General features: G+C 46.4%; 2 protein-coding genes across 3 annotated transcripts in view; one reads left to right on the top strand and one right to left on the bottom strand.

The window, feature by feature from the left end:
• Nucleotides 1-1,459, bottom strand: part of UAP1L1 (UDP-N-acetylglucosamine pyrophosphorylase 1 like 1) — a 34,658-nt gene extending 33,199 nt beyond the window's left edge. The window contains exon 1 of the mRNA XM_072633108.1: nucleotides 628-1,459. Coding sequence (XP_072489209.1) covers nucleotides 628-916 — 289 coding nt within the window. The 5' untranslated portion in view covers nucleotides 917-1,459. The remainder of the gene's footprint in view (nucleotides 1-627) is intronic.
• Nucleotides 1,460-7,962: 6,503 nt separating this feature from the next.
• On the top strand, nucleotides 7,963-16,633 carry SAPCD2 (suppressor APC domain containing 2). 2 transcript variants are annotated; one of them, XM_072633098.1, is made up of 6 exons: nucleotides 7,963-8,794; nucleotides 13,402-13,529; nucleotides 14,434-14,580; nucleotides 14,706-14,813; nucleotides 15,345-15,455; nucleotides 15,579-16,633. In XM_072633098.1, exons 1-6 carry the CDS (start codon nucleotides 8,122-8,124, stop codon nucleotides 15,705-15,707), a joined length of 1,296 nt encoding a protein of 431 aa, XP_072489199.1. In that variant the 5' UTR covers nucleotides 7,963-8,121; the 3' UTR covers nucleotides 15,708-16,633. The 2 variants fall into 2 exon arrangements, with proteins under 2 accessions (XP_072489199.1, XP_072489200.1); XM_072633099.1 differs by lacking the exon at nucleotides 14,706-14,813 and having other exon boundaries at nucleotides 7,972-8,794.
• The last annotated feature ends 251 nt before the right edge of the window (nucleotides 16,634-16,884 follow it).

Genomic DNA, 16,884 nt, shown 5'->3' with positions numbered 1-16,884 from the left:
GCACAGGAACTGACTTTAACCACCGAAGTTTTAAAGAAGAGTCACATCATGGAATGTCAGCACTGGAGGAGATACTACAGATGAGGAAACCAGTCCGTCGGCAACCACGTATTAGGGGTCCACTGTGCGCCCCTCTGGAAGTGACTGGTCCATTACCTCAGCGGCCTCAAGTCTCGGTGGGGTAACCCGAGCTCCTCCCGAACCTCCAGGGGGCGGGGAGGCGGGCTTACAGATTTGAAAGAACTCAGGCTCGGAGGTTCAGATAAAAAGCAGGTGTCAGCCAGGTAGCAGTGGCAATGCCCCAGGGTGCCTCTCCCTGCTCGCATTCCAAAAGGTCAAAGGGAAAATAGGAGTTAGGGCGGAAAGGGCCTTCCCAGGTCACCCGGTCCATTTAGAGATCAGGAAACTGAGGCTCCAAGAGACGAAGCACTTTGCTTAAAGTCACACAGGTGGTAGAGTGGAGGTGAGAATGGGCCTAGGGTTCTCCAAAGTCTCTCCCCTGCACCACACTGCCCCAGGCTTGGGCGGATGCCTTTAAAGTCAAAGTTTGCAAGCTGAGTCCAGCTCCGGACCCCTCTAGCCTACCCGGCCCTCGGCCTCGCACCGGACCTCGCACCCCGGTCTTACCTTCCTCCTCCCAGCGCTGCAAGGTCCGCGGGTCGCTGTGGCGCACGCTGCCCAGGAACTCGGGCTGCACCGGCCGCATCCTGGAGTCCAGATGCTCCAGAGGCCCCTGCTCCTGGGCGCAGGCCGCGGCCGCCCGCCGGCAGTGCTCCCTCAGCTCGTCCGGGTCCAGCATGGCCAGCTCGCGGAGCAGGGCCGCCCTGCCGGCCGGCTGCAGTTCACCCCAGAAGCGCAGGAGATGGGGCTGCCCGGCCCGCTCCAGCCTGGCTCGGATCTCCTCCTCGGACACCATGCCTGCGCCCCAGACCCCAGCGGCAGCAACAGCAGCAGAAGCCGGAGCTCGTGGAACGTCCCCGGGAGGTCGCGGCGGCTCCAGGACGTGGGCTCCCGCCTTAAGCTTGCACAGAGCACTCGTGACCCGTCCAGGAACTGAGCTAATGTCACGCGCTCCCGGGCCAGGCGATCTAGAGGCTCCCAACTCCAGTAAATATTCTCCCCTTACCTGCGGGTTGGGCCTCCGGCTCCTTAGCCTGGGTCAGCTAAAGGGTCTTCCTCCCCGCCCCTCCTACCCCTGAAAAGTTTCAGGCGCGCATGCCTAGGACCAACCTCGTCGAGGCGTGCTAAGGTCTGCTGGGCTTCCCAGTGGAAGCAGCCCCGGACTTTACTGTCACCCGCTGGATGACAGGGAGACTAGGTGGCCTAGAGTTAAATCCTAAAACACTGGATCTGCTCCTTCCTGCCCCATGGGGGGGATTCTGCTGCTCTGGCCAGCACTTTCTCCAGGGAGGAAGGTTCGGCTTTTTCTCACCGTCTCACTCGCCCAGGATTTAAGAGACTGGGTAGAATTGGAAACCGTGGTAGGGGGTGGGCGTGAAGGGAGAATGGATAGTGCCCCATCTCTTAATCTCTCAACCTGTAAAAAGCCTTGGGTTTAGTTATTTGTCCTGAGGCTCCCCAATGACTTCCAGGGAAGACTAGTTATGATTCTTCCCCATTTTGAGAGAGGTAGGGAACTCGGGAAGCAGACTGAGCATTAGGGCACTGGTTCTGTGAATGGAGGGTACTTGTTCCTGGGCAAAGAAGTTTCTAGGGTCAGCATGGAGGAAGAATAATCAGAGTAGATCTGAAGGTAGCTGGATACCTGGTTCCACATCCCAGGGCTTAGAAGACATTTTCTAGCTTTCCTCTCATCTTAGTTGTAACAAGTTAAGACTTGGGACGCTATTGCAAAGGGGACTTGGAGTCCCAAGAAGTGTAGCTAAAAAAAAAACTTCGTTCTCCCTTTCTCCCCTTACATCTTCCGCCTTCCAACCTCCCCTCCACCCACCCTGGGACATTGGCCTCTTTGCTGTTCTTCAAACAAGACAGTCCAACTTACTGGCTCTGGGCATTTTCACTGGCTGTCTCTACTCTTCTTCCCTCCCCCATGCCTGGAATACTTTCCCTCCTCATCAACACCCTGACTTCCTTCAAATCTCCAACAAAGTCACACCCTCTAGAAGAAGACTTTCCCAATCTCTTTTAATTCTAGTATTTTTGTTGATTATTTTCTATTTATCCTGCATATAGCTTGTTTGTACATAATTGTTTGCAAGTTTCTCTCTCATTAGGTTGTCACCTGTTGGAGGGCAAGGACTGTGTTTTGCCTTTCTTTAAATCCCTTAGCACTTAGCACAGTACCTGCCACATTTGTTGTTGTTTAGTTCTCCAATTGTCAAACTCTTCATGAACCCAGAATGGGGTTTTCTTGCCAGAGATACTGGAATGGTTTGCCATTTCCTTCTCTAGACCTGTCACATAGGAGGTGCTTAATAAATGTATATTGACTGATCAATTGCCTATGGCTCATCTACCCAGGAGTACCTGTAGCTAAAGGAAACACTGCAATATTTCTTTCTCCCCAGTGCTCATTAGGACATGGTGACCAAGAATGGGGAAGAGGGCAGCAAAGAATGAATAGAGGGGGACAGTTCGATCATCTGCCTACTTTGGTTCAAATCTGTTCAAAAGAAATGCCCCTCTCATTCTATGAGCATGAGTAACCATTAGCACCCCAGGACTTCTGATAGTCACATTCCATTCTACCACTCTGCCTAGTTATTAATGACCAAAGAGAAGCACAGAGCAGAGCTTGTAGTACATAATAATACACATAAACCTCATAAATGTTTACTATTGACATAATCAATAATACATAGCAAAGCCAAATTCCTGTGTTACTGATGAGGGAGATACCCCAAGAAAAGCTCTCAGCAAATGGAGAAGTTTATTTGAAGGACAATCGATAAAATGATTAATGCCTGAGATGGAAGAGAACACATTTGATGTACCTTTTATATGTGTACATTTCCCCAACAACACTTTGAGTTCTCCAAGGGCAAGGACCAAGTTAGTCACTTCTTATTCTGTATGTTGCTTTGCAGTGTCTAGATTGATATCAGGCCCATGCTCAGCACTCAATAAACAGTGACTGACTTCTGGAACTGTAGCCAAGGCCCCTTAGCCTGGCTCTTTCCCACACACCTAAGGATCCCCAAGGGGCCACCTGATGCTTAGGGAGTGACTTCCCTCCCTCCCGCCCCCAAGACTCAGCTGCAAAAAAGAGCCTTGTTCTCCTATGCAAACGTTCTATGGCAACACAAGGCTCCCTTGTCCCAAGCTGAGGCAGCTCTCAGCTGTGGCTTCCTCAGCTACAAAAATGTTTCCACTCATTTCAATGATGTCTGATGTCATCCCTGGATTCCCTTGGACAAACCCCTGCTTTATTCCCAAACAGATTTGCAGCACAGTCATTGCTTGTCTGGCTCCATTACCCCTCAGAGTTTTCTGATTGAGAAGTGTACTTCTAGTATGACAGGACTGTGCTGTCTTATATATGCTCCTCCCCTATTTCCAGTCTCTGGATCTGGCTGGTTCTTGGAGAACCAAAAGAGAAAGGGCTGTAGAAGTTTGGCAGGTAGAAACCTAGAGGTTGGCTTTCACATTCCAGCTGGTCCTATCCAGGCAAGACTAGTGTTTAAAAAGTAGTAGAGAGCAAACATTCATAGCAGGTATTAGGGGCAAAGGTCACATAAAGGAATAAAGATCTCAGACCATGTAACAACCTGAGATGATGCTCAGCTTCAAAAATCTAGTACCAATTTTTTGAGAAGTAAAACAGAGGCAAGTAAAAAAGAAGTAAAAAACCTGATCAATGTGTTAAATGGATTCAGTGAATAAGTTGCATGCTTGTAAATTACCATTCATTATAGTATGTGTGCTCAAAGATTCCTCACACTGTAATAAGGTCTCTTTTCACCTTAAATGGCAAACTGAATATATGTGTTATGACAGAGAAACTACAAAGGAGGAAGACTAGAGAAAATTAAAGGGGAAAGGCCACCATGCCAAGATTACAGAATTGAGGAATACACCTAGATCTTGCTCTTGGCAGTGAAAGTTAAGGGCAGTGGATTCTAAGGAATCATTTGTTTGACGACATCCTGATCAGTACTGTCACAGTGGGCCATGAGAGATGTGTGGATGATTCTTTGCAGCACATTCCCCTGTTAGACAAAACACCTTGGAGTTCTCTGTCTACACCAGATGGTTTCTTCTCTTATGGGTTCTTCAATATTGGCACCTCCCTTGGTTTGGCTCTGACTCTTCTGCATAGGTATGTTTATTCTTCATTCATTTATTAAACATTTACTCTGTGCAAGATACAGTGTTAAATATTGGATAACCCTGTCCAGTGCTGAATATGATTTCTGTAGGAGTCAAAAGCAACCCCACAAAAGCCATTCCTGTGTCATATTTCTTTTCATGTCCCCTACACAGCAGGCAGTAAATACTGATTGATTGAATGAATCAAACTAACCAAATGCCAGAGGTGTAAAGGACCTTAGAGATTATTTAGTCTGATGCTCACATTAGATAGACGAGGTTAAAACAGAGGCAGCATGATGCAGTGCATTGAGCATTGGACTAGGAATTCTGCCACTAATTTGCAGTGTGACAAATTACTTACTCAGCTATAAATAAGGTGGTAGTTGAATTCAAATTATATAGGTTAATGACTTTGTGCAGCTCTACCTCACTTAAATCCAATTCACTAACAGGTAGGACATTACCCTAGTGATGTCTCTGGTCCTCTGAAAATGAAGGACAAACAGCAGCCACAGCAACGACAATATTATTTCTGACAAAATGTGTTTCTATGATGAGGAATCTAGAGATCTGGATGTGAATCCCAATAACTTTTCAAGTTACTAGCAGTATTATCATATTGGAAGGCTCATCTAATCCAGGACCTTCTTTTTACAGCTGAGAAAAATGAGGTCCAGAAAAGTTATGACCTACCTAAAGTCTCTTTACTTCTTCCTAACTCAGTTTTTTCTCTATTAAAAGGGGAAAGGGGGTGTGTGATAGAAGGGAGGGTTCATTGAAGGAGGTGGTAGTCAGAAGCAAAAGTGAATGAATAATAATTCCTACCTTCATCACAGAGTAATTCTGAAGTTCAAATAAGACAGTATCTATGGAGGCACTTTGTAAACTGGAAAGTGCAACGTAAATGTAAAGTGTTACTACAGATGAATAAACTCTGACACTAAGAGAATGTCAGAGGCAGAAGAAACCTCAATATAACTCACTCATTTTACAGAAGAGAAAACTGAGCCCTATAAGAGATCAGTAACTTGCTCTAAGTCTCCCTGCTCTACTACACAGCGTAATGATGTTAAGACTAAAACTCATGTCTTTTGTTTTGGGTGCACTGATAGCTTCACAATTATGGAGACCAAATCACATTCATGTTTGTACTCTCCACCCCTCCCCACCACTATGCCTGCACACGGTCTTGTACAAACTGACACCAGAGAAGGGCAATCAATCAAGCAATAAGCATTCATTAAGTACTTACTATATGCCAAACCCTGTGCTAAGTGTTGGAGGTGCAAGGAAAGTCAAAAACAGTAGGTGAATGACAGAATAAGGTCTCCTACTCTAGGATTTTTTCCAGCAAATGACTGCCACCTCCTCCTCTCAGAATTCTTTCCTTTGCTAAGGAAAGAGTCCAGCACAGGAGGAAAGCTTATGAAATTAATCTAGAAGGGATGGTTAAGATGTTGGATAACATAATTAGGACCTCAAAGTATCTCAAAGGCTACAACAATGCTCTGGGATTATTAAGATAAACAAATATAAAGTTTGTGTGAAAACAACAAATAAAGACAAACTGAGCTGGGGGAAGGATGTTCTGGATTATAGGTTCAAACTGACTAAACAGTGTGAAATGAAAACCAAAGAAGCTAATAGTATTACTACACTGTTTTGAAATAAACTTCGGATTCAGAAAGAGTGAGATGAGAAGTGTCAATCAAGGCATTGGTTTAATCTGATCAGATTACATTAAGAATACAGTTTTAAATTGGGAAAGAATTTTTACAGCTAAGCTTGGGGATAAAGGTCTCATTTCTAGAATATAGAGAGAACTGACTCAAATGTATAATCACACAAGTCATTCCCCAATTGATAAATGGTCAAAGGATATGAACAGGCAATTTTCAGAGGAAGAAATTAAAGATATCTATAATCATATGAAAAAATGCTCTAAATCACCGTTGATTAGAGAGATGCAAATCAAAACAACTCTGAGGTACCACATCACACCTATAAGATTGGCAAACATGACAGAACAAGAAAATGATAAATGCTGGAGAGGATGTGGGAGAGTTGGAACACTAATTCATTGTTGGTGGAGCTGCGAGCGCATCCAACCATTCTGGAGAGCAATTTGGAACTATGCCCAAAGGGCTACAAAAATGTGCATACCCTTTGACCCAGCAATATCGCTTCTGGGATTGTATCCCCAAGAGATCATAAAAATGGGAAAGGGTCCCACATGTACAAAAATATTTATAGCAGCACTCTTTGTAGTTGCCAAAAACTGGAAGTCAAGGGGATGTCCATCAATTGGGGAATGGCTGAATAAATTATGGTATATGAATGTAATGGAGTACTATTGTGCCATAAGAAATGATGAACAAGAAGACTTCAGAGAGGCCTGGAAGGACTTATATGACCTGATGCTGAGTGAAAGGAGCAGAACCAGGAGAACTTTGTGCACAGCAACGACCACAGTGTGTGAGAGTTTTTTCTGGTAGACTTGGAATTTTGTAATAATGCAAGAACTTCTTAAAAAAATAATAATAAAATCCCAATGGTGGTTCTCTAAGGCAAAATGCCTTCCACACTCAGAGAAAGAAATATGGAAGTCATTAGCAGAATGTAGCAGATCATGTTTGTGTATGTGTATGTTTTTGTGTATCATGTTTTGATTTGTTATATGATTTCTTCCATTTATTTTAGTCCGACTACATAGCATGACTATAGTGAAAATGTACTCAATAGGAAAGTATATGTAGAACCTATACAGAACTGTATGCAGTCGTGGGGAGGGAGGGGGGTAGTGGGGGGTAGGTGTGGGGGGATAAAATCTCAATTGTATGGCAGTGATCGTTAAACATTAAAAAATAATAATAATAAAAAAGAATACAGTTTTAAGTTCTGGGTACCACATTATGCACATTGACAAGATGGAACATGGTCCAGAAGAGGTAGATTGGGGTAAGGGGACTGGAGATATTTTGAAGAAACTAGAAGGTCTCATCTGTGAACTGAAAATTAACGTGTTCTCCTTGGTTCTGAGGGAAAGAAATAGAAGTAATGGAAATTGCAAAGACAGATATTGCTAGGATATAATAGGGGAAAAATTTTTTTAACTGTTCAGAGCTGCACCAAAGTTGCCTCCAGGTGGGTCCCCCGACACTGGAGGTTTTCAAGTAGAGATTAAATAACCTCTTGTTTTGGAAGTGGTAGAAGGAATTCTTGATCACGAAAAGGTGGGATCACAACCTCCGAGGTCCCTTCTAAAACTCAAATTCTGAGATACTGTGTTCTTTCTAAAGGAGGAAACAGAAGAGATGCTTCCCCTCCAAAAAAAAAAGTGGGGAGCTTAAATACAAAATAGAGACCTAGGACTGAACTCCACTTAGGGGGATCTATGGTACCCTGGGAAGGGGACCCCAGCTCCTTCATCCAGTCACTTCCTCTCTAACTTCACCCACCTTCTCCCCTAAATCCCAATCGAATCAGAGGGTTGGGTCTGCACCTGCGAAGTAGAGGAGCTTGGGATTCAGCATCTGGCCCTCTGCACTTCCACTCCGTTTCTCTTTTGGCTGGAAAATCAAACCGGTTCAGTCTGAATCTTAGCCAATCCAAGAAGGGATGGTGCCCCTTCTAGCCAATGACTGTTGAAAGTGCTAATGAGCTGGTGACGCAAGCGAGGAAGTGTCTGGTTCAAAAAGAAGAAACTATTGTAAGCTCCTTTCCCCGGTAGTCTCGCTCCCTCCCCTCCCTCCCTTCCCTCCCCTCTCCCCCCCATCCTTTCGCTCTTCTTTCCCGGGGTTTTGGAACGTTGTAGATTGTTTGGAACTTGGGGACCCTCACTGCTGGCCCATGGCCGTGATCGCTTCTGAGCGTGGCCGGGCACTGCCCACGGCCCCAGAGCAGGAGTTCAGCACCGAGGGGCTACCCCGGGCCTTCCTGCAGAGCCTGCGTACCCTCTTTGACATTCTGGATGATCGACGGCGGGGCTACGTCCACCTCCTGGAGATTGAGTCCCGGTGGCAAGGGGCAGACACGAGAGAGCTTCCAAGGGGTGTGCTGGAAGGGCTGAGGAAGGTTGCCCCAGCCAGCGGGTACCTGACCTTCGAGAGGTTTGTAGTAGGACTGAGGACTTCGCTGTTGAGCGCTGAGAATGGGGCCCCTCATGCCAGAGCCCCTCAGGGCTCCCGGGGCCAGGCGTCCCAAGCCAAGCTACTTCCCACGGGTCCTGGGATTTGTAAGGTTAGTTCGGGCCAGGGCAGGGGCAAACTGGCCCATGAGAAGCACCACCAGCGGTTCATCTTCGCACCCGCAGACGAGCCCCGGACGCTGCTGGAAAAGAAACCTTTGTCCTCGGGAGTTCGTTATCCCCACGCGGGCTCGAGCTGTTCCTCCCGGAGTCTGGAGAAGCTCTCCAGCCCTCAGGAAGCTGGGTGTTACCCTGGGGATTTGGAGCGGCCCAAGAGCCAGGCTCCTCAGAGCCCCGGAGGACTGATCCTGGAGCGAAGTCTGAGTGGCGATGCAGGTGAGGACCGAGGGGTGTTAGAGATTGGGGGGGAAGGCTTTGGGGACCCAAAGCTGATGGGGGAGGGAGAAGTATTTCAGAGTCTACAGAGAATTTGTTTCTTTCCTCCTTCCTTCTGTCCTTCTATCCCTCATTCCTCCCACCCCGACAGCGTTGCTGAACATGGTCTATTTTGAGGACCCTGACCTCTCTACTCTTCTCTGTCTGTATACTCAGCCCCCTTTCCTGCCAGTCTGCATATTCCTCTTCATCTCAGCTCCTACCATGCATGAGGTTCTTGTCTGTGATGCCAGGAGTCAGACTGAGTTACACCAACCAGAGAAGGACCTTGTTAGGACTCCGGGTGTAGGGGGTAGAGGGCTAGGGGAGCCACCCATTGGGATAGGCTGGCTTGTTCCCAGACCATTCTTTTCCGAGGTCCTCCCTGCCCTGGATTCAGATTCACTTTGCCTAGGGCCTTAGTTCCCATGAGGGTTCTTGTGGAACATCTCTCACTACCTGGGCCACCCCAGGGATTGAGGGACTCCAGTAGGGAAATGACCTTCTTGTTCTTCTCAAACCACTTAGAAATAAGCCTATCTTTTCCTCCTCCCACTACCCAAAATGGAGTTATACATCCTAGGAATATTCCTGGGGGCATTTTTCCCAAATGCTGATGAAGAATTCTTTTTGAGGGATTATGCAGACACAAGTCCAAGCCTGAAAATTAATGATTCTCCTTTGCTACATAAACAGCAGAACCAAACATGGGACTTCAAGGGCTTCAAAGTGAATTTTTGGTCTAACATAGACCTGCCCTTGGACAGAAGATCCAGGTAATAATAATATAGTAATTATACTTTGTATTTATTAAATATTTTAATTCCATTATCTCGTTTTATTTCTATAACATCCCTGGGAGGTAGGTAAGACAGGAGCTATTTCTCCCATTTTTATAGAAAAAGACAACTGAGGCACAGAAAAATCTTGCCTAAGGTTATGCAGAAATCAGGATTAGAACCCAGGTCTTGGAGTTCCTTTGTAATTCAGCATTGGGGAGGGGGGGGGGAGAAATAACAAGAATAGACATTTTCTTGAAGGGGAAAGTAGATTCATAATAAATGCAAGCCTTCTGCTCCCAGTCAAAGAATTGTGGACTTGTTCATTGATAGTCCAGGTGGATGTCTGTCTGAGTTTAGAAACTCATCTAGAGCACTCAAGCTTGGGTTTGGGGGTGGGGATGGGGAAGAAAGACAGAGTCTTATCGTGCAGACTTCCTGGGCCATTGGCAAAGGCTGGAGGGAGCTGAATGCCCAGCACTGTCCATTCCCACAGACCCCTCCTTAGGGAACAAGTATCTGGATTATAGGTTAAGGCACGGGCTGGGCTCCGAGATCAGCTGATGGTCCTACTGAAAGTCAACCTACTTGGCCCATTCAGCCTACACACGTGCCCAGGCAGGTGCAGAGTTTCCATTCAGCAGTGTTTCCGATCCCTCCTGCACTCCCAACCTGTGCCATGGGGGAAGGGAGGTAGGGGAAATGAAAGCGTAGTGAGAGAAATGAGGGCTCTGAGCTTCCAGGAATGTTAGTTGAGAGTTTAATAGGTCTCTAAGTATAGGGTAGAAATTGGAGGAGAGAGGAAAGGTGGCTAGAGGTTAAGAACATTGGAGAAGGAGAAGGCTGCCTTTTTCCTGCCCATATCACTCTTGTCTGTCTTCTTGTCCATTTATTACCAGCAGTCATGTGGCTCAAAGTCTCTTTGGGAATCATGGTGACCACACCAGTTGCTGGTACCACGCATTGGGCAGATTCAATCTTCCCATGTATACCCTATTTATTGCCAGGTACTTTGTGCCCCTTTCCCAAATGTCCACTGTTCTAGGGCAAGCCCTAGACTTGGGTGGGACCCTCACCTCTAGGGAGCAGAAAGTCTACTGTGATGTCCTCCTGGTGAACTGAGTTCTTGGACCAAGCAATTTGTGCTGATGCCAGTAGGATAGCATGTGGAGGCAGGAAACACAGAGCCTGACTCAGAGTTGCTTTGCCTGGTAAAGGGTGAAGAGAGATAGATCTGGGACATAGGATGTCTCAGGAAGCCCTTCCAGGTTCCAAGATTCCAGGCCTGGCACCACTGAAATGTCCACTATGAAAAGGACCTTCTCTCCCCACCCCCTTTGCATATTTACTCTATTGTCTCCCATTTCTCTTTCCTTCATTGTTTGGGCCCTTGAGGGCCACAGCTTTGCCCTGCTGGGACTTTTGTGCAGTTGTTATACCTTTACCAACTTCCCCTTTCCTACCTGCATTGAGCCCAGGAGGCCTATGCCACTGTTGTTTGCCCTAAGTTTGAGGTCCCCCACAGTTGGTAGAGCAAGGGCCTTCTGCTCCCCCTCATTAAAGGCTGGCCTGCTTCCCAGAAGTGAAGAGGATTTGAACCTCAGGATCACAGGATCATAAATTTAGAAGTGGAAGAGACTTTGAAGGCCAACTCTCTCATTCTACAGATGAAGAAACTGAGGCACAAAGAAGTTAAGTGATTTTCTCAGGGTCACACAACTAGTAAGTATCTAAAGGAAGATTTAAACCTCAGGTCTTCCTAACTTCAAGTCCAGTCCCTAACCAGCACCTTGGTCATCTGTCACTAGAGTCCCACAGAATATATTATGAGTAGACCTCTCTTTGCACAGTTTGTGTCTTCCTGAAACGTTGGGTGCCAATGGGCTTTTTATTTACGTAAGTACTAGGATATCTGATCCATAGGCCACTAATAAAATCTGGAAGTGTTTGAGGGTATTCCTCACTTTTCTGGTGGCATCAGGGAGGCTGGCCATAGCTTCCCTCAAACTACCCCTCAATCGCTCTCAGAAATAGGATCTTAGCCTACTTAGAAGAGTCATAAGAGTGAATATAACAACAATTTTCCTTGAAATGAGAGGAAATCTCACAGATATGGGGAAGGCTAGCCCATTTGGGAGAAAGCATTAGTGAGACTTTATTCACTCCCTTAAGACTTTCAAGTCCCAGGTCCACATTATTTCATTCATTGTGTTTATATCCCCAGCACTTGGCACATAGTAGGTACTTAATTAGCAGTTGTTGATTTGATTACCTTCAGTTCCCCTTAGGGTAGAAGTTCTTAAACAAGGATCCCTGAATTTGTATTTTTTAAAAATATACTTTGATAGCTATAGTTCAACAGACTTGATTTCCTTTGTGTTCCTATGTATTTTATGTACTTAAAACATTCTGATAGGAGTCTCTAGGCTTCATTAGACGTCATTAGGCTATGTTAGGCTTCAAGGGGTCCATGATTCTAAGAACTCCTATGCTAGGGGCCTCCAATGCCAGCAAAGAACCTACAATGAAGGAAGCTTTACTGACCCCACACTTAAACCCATCAGATTCTTATATCCCTTTCCTATGTGAAAGGAACACCAGCTACTTGGGCCTCCAGCCCTAGGTAATTAAGTGATAATTTTCCCTGATCCTGCTAGGAAATGCAAAGTGGGAAGGAGGTCAGAGGAAAGCATATCAATCTGTTATTCGAAAATCCTTTCTGAGGTCCTCTGTGTAAGGTTATGATGGAGAAAAGAAAAAAAGATATAAATGCAGCTTCTGCTCATGTTTGCTTGGGGAGATCAGGCTCAGACACATGAAAAGTCAGACACAGTGATGATGGTGATGGATTATGATGATGGCTATCCAAACCTCAAGTGTTCTAGAAATTCTAAGAAAGGAAAACCTCTTTTATCTAGAGCAGTCAAGGTGGGTCTCATGGATTAACTGGACTTTAAACAATGAGTTGAATCTGTATAGGGAATGGAGGGGAAGGGTATGCTAAGTTGGGGAAATGCAGTAAGCAAAGGTACACAAACTGAATGAGAGTGAATGTGTGAAGAGTCAATGGAGAAGCTAAACTAAGGAATTAGAGGGTGGGTCTAGGGAAGCCTAAGGAGACAGTTCTGGGACAGTAGGTTGATGCTGGTGGAAAGATAAAACATCAGCAGCAAAACCTTCAAGTAAGAAAAGCAGCCAAATCCATATCAAACAGATGTAGAAATATCTGCTTCCTTTATTCACCTGACTCTGAGTCAGGGCCTGCTGGTGGGAAAAAAGAGGAAGGAGGGTCTGAGACACTCAGGAAGTGAGGTTTAGAAGACCTGGAGACTGAGATGAAGGGAAATAAATTTGTATGATTAGAAAAACCAGAGGGAAAATCTACCTGGGAGATGAGCTAGAAAGAAGTTCTGGAATGAAATATGTGAACCTGACCATTCTAGGTTCACAGCGAGGAGATGGAAATTCCCTGTATAAGGAACCCAAAAGGTTGGGTTACCTTTCCCAGCCCCCAGGGAATACAACCTTTTCCCCAAATTTCTTCTTTGCCAGGAGGGCGGGGGACAACTTTTATGCCTCACCCATGTGGTTTGTGCTGAGACTAGTTTTCACCACACAGATGGTATGGAGCAGGCCTTGGGGGGTGGGGGGAGGTGGGGAGGTGGAACCAGGTGCAGCCAGAGCCAAGTGTGGGCATGACTGGCAGCTGCTAGCTAGCCTTATGGAGGCCAAGCTGAGAGCTGGTTTTGGAAAGAGCCAGGCAGCCACACGCATCTCTCTCCCATGCAGGCACTGATGTCTGGACTGTGGGACGATGCCATAGTGAAAACTGTACAGCAGGCGCGTCTGGGAGGCATCCCAGGGGCCGGGGAGAGCAGCGACGGCATACTATCACCAATGGGGTGGACTATGACATGGTAAGATGCGCTTGTCCTATGGTATCCCCACCTTATGATAGATAAGGAAGAGAGAGACAGAACAGGGAGTGTCCATCACAAGTACTGACCTATGTTACCACCTGGGCAAGGAGGTAGGGCATCAGTGTGGGGAGAATAAATAAATGAAAAAACACTTATTTTTTAAACAATTTATTTCATTAAATATAAAAAAATTTTAGCATTCATTTTAGAAAATTTTGAGTTCCAAATTCTCTCCCTCTCTTCTGTCCCTCGTCCAAGCAATATGTTGTCAAGTTATAATGTGAAGTCATACAAAACATATTTGCATATTAGCTGTGTTGTAAGAAGGCATTTCTTAATCACTTAAGTGCTAAGTAATAGGCAAATCCCTGCCTTCAAGGACTTTACATTCCTTTAGAGGGATACAATACATATAGGAGAGTGGGACCCAGAAAGGAACTTCGTCTGAGGGGCTCCAGGGGTTGTGATTGGAGTGACAGGGCAGATGATTATCCTCTTTCCAAGAGTGATGGTAGCATTGGTTTGTTTTTTATCTCAGAACAAGAGCAAGAGACAGAAAGGAAGGAGGGAGTAATGTCTTTTCCCAGGCCTCTTGCTCTGGGGTGGCTCTAAGATTATTCCAGGTACAGTGGGTCTGAACTGGAAGCCTCTTTGAAGATACTTTATCTCTTTCCCATCTGGAAGATCCATTCCTCCAAGGACATCAGGGGTGAGAAGAATCCTCCTTCTAGGAACTTGGCTGTGATAGGGAAGAGCCTGGGGAACTGGTGCCATTTGGAGAAGGCATGAAGTTGGAGGGATATAGAGGCCTTCCATCCAATGGACCCTCTGTATGGATGTGCACATGAGTTTGCCTTTACATGGTATAAATATCTGCTTCTCTCTTGGTTATGTGTTGCAGCTGAAGCAGATGAAGGAGCTGGAACAGGAGAAGGATGCCCTCCTGCAGGGGCTGGAGATGATGGACCAGGGAAGGGACTGGTACCACCAACAGCTCCAGTGGGTGCAGGAGCGACAGCGCCACCTGACTAAGAACAAGAAGAGCACAGTGAGTCCTCCTCTATGCCTGCCTCCTAGAGAGCAGCACTCATCTCTGCCCTTGGCAGATAGTTCTTAGGATATTCCCTCTGCCCCAGAGGCTGGCCTGACCTCTGACCTTAACTCTACTTGCAGGATTTTGGGGCTGAGGGGAGCCCCAGCCCACTGGGTCAGCTCTTGCCCAAACTACAGGAAGTTATTCGGTGCCTGGGGGAGCTCTTAGCTGCTGCTTGTGCTGGAAGGGTGAGTGGTCCCTCCTTGAGCCCCTTCCTAAACATTCCTAGATATCCTTCCCAAGGACCTTCAGTTCTAGGTCCACTGAGTATCCCACCCTGGTTCCTACCAGAGGTATATTGAAATCATAGAATGATAGAATTATGAGATATCTAAGTTGAAAGGGACCTTTGAGATCATCGAGTCTAGTCCTCTTATTTTACAAAAGGGGAACTTGAGGATCACAAAAGGGAGATAACTTGCTCAAGGTCACCCAGGTAGACTGAAACAAAGGTCTCTCGGCTTCTAATCCAGTACTATTTTCACTACACAGTATTGCCTCTCAGGGATGTAGAGGCCTTCCATCCAATGGACCCTCTGGATGTACACAAGGGTTTGCCTTTACATGGTGGACTATGGCATGGTACCCCCTTCAAATCAGACTTGGGGTGACATTCCCCATGGGGAAGAAGAGACAATGGGATTCTTCAGGACTTCCTTACTGGGTCTATCATCAGTCTCTGAACACTTGTCCTCTTTCCTTATGTCCTTCTCATGCAGGTCCAGACTGTCCCCAGTCCTGTCTCTGTTACCCCCACCATATCCCCTCTTTCTGGGAGACATCAACAGACCATACTCATGCTGAAGGAACAAAATCGTCTCCTAACAAAGGTGGGGATCAGAGGTGAAGTGAAGGGCATGAGAGGGTGTAATGGAGATAAGGGAGAAAAAGAGGGCACTGGGAAATGGGGGAGGAGCCCAGACAGTCGTTGATTCTTGTGGTTTCCTCCCTAGGAGGTGACAGATAAGAGTGAGCGTATCACACAGCTAGAGCAAGAGAAGTCAGCCCTCATCAAGCAGCTGTTTGAGGCTCGAGCTCGAAGCCATCAGGAAACCAGCCAGCTGGATTCCACCTTCATTTAATCCTGCTGACAAAGATGTAAATGCCATGGACAGTCCTTGCCCCTGTGGGGGCATAGAGTCTTTTCATAGCCCTTGCCCTAGCACAGGCACACATTCCAGGCATCCTCTGCCTTGGTGCAGGCAGAGATTCATCAGAATGCCTCTGCCATGGGCAGAAACTCCAGACAGCCTCTGCCATTGGCAAGTGTCTGGCAGTGTCAAGGACACCGCCCTTCTCTGACCACTGAGCATCCAAACATGACCAAGGCAGAAGAACTTCCCCATGCAGGCTCTGGGGAGAAATATCTATTAGGACAACTTTCATAGCCATCTCTGGCAGGAAAGAAGCTTCCTTCCCTCAGCCTTGCCTCATCTCCCTCTCTCCACTGCCCCCTTCCTCCTTTGGTGAGCAAAGCCTTGAGTTGAAATCATGTCCCTCTTTCTTGCTACATGTGTGACCTGGACCAAATCACTTAGCTTTCCTGGGTTTCAGTTTCCTCCTTATTAAAATGAGGGAGCCAGAATTGGTAACCTCCTAAGGTTCTTTCCTACCTTCATGATACAAGAACCTGAGCTGGGTTGTTTTCTCACTGCTCCCTACTCTTGGTTTGTTCTCCTCAATGTAGGGGCTGGTTCTCAAAAGAACATCCCCTGAGATGGGGATGTCCCTTTCTCAGGGCTGGAGCCTCTGGGTTTGGTATATTGCACCCTTAACCCCAGTAGCTATTACTGGAACCATAGCTGAGGGGACGACCATGAGCTGGAGAGGCCATCCTCTGCAGGGAATGGAGTATGGTCAAAACTCACCCTCTTTCCCCAGCCTCAAAGTGTTTACAGAGAAAATTCTGGGGCATTTCGGTAAGAATGGATTTTTTTATGGTTGTTGCCCCACCCCTCAGAATGTGTACAGCTGCTATCTGTCTGTAGTAAAAATATGCATCATCCCAGATGTCTTTTCATTCTCTTCTCAACTACTTCCACTTTTGAGCATTGAATCCTCAGGGGAAGGGATGTCCTTAAGGAAACAGCTGGGGAAGTTGGGGTATGGGAAGTACCTTAGAAATTTTTAAGAAGGTAACTCCTCACTCTGCCCCTAGAGGGCAAAATAGTTAGGCCAAAGTCTCCAACAGTCAGATTTAATATTAAGCACCTACTATACTCCTGGCAGTTAGATGGCACAGTGGATAAAATGCCAGGC

Source organism: Notamacropus eugenii, chromosome 1 (assembly GCF_028372415.1).
Source record: "Notamacropus eugenii isolate mMacEug1 chromosome 1, mMacEug1.pri_v2, whole genome shotgun sequence".
Classification (NCBI taxonomy): Eukaryota; Metazoa; Chordata; class Mammalia; order Diprotodontia; family Macropodidae; genus Notamacropus; species Notamacropus eugenii.
The sequence above is the reverse complement of the archived record's forward strand: the minus strand, read 5'-3'. Positions and strand labels throughout refer to the sequence as shown.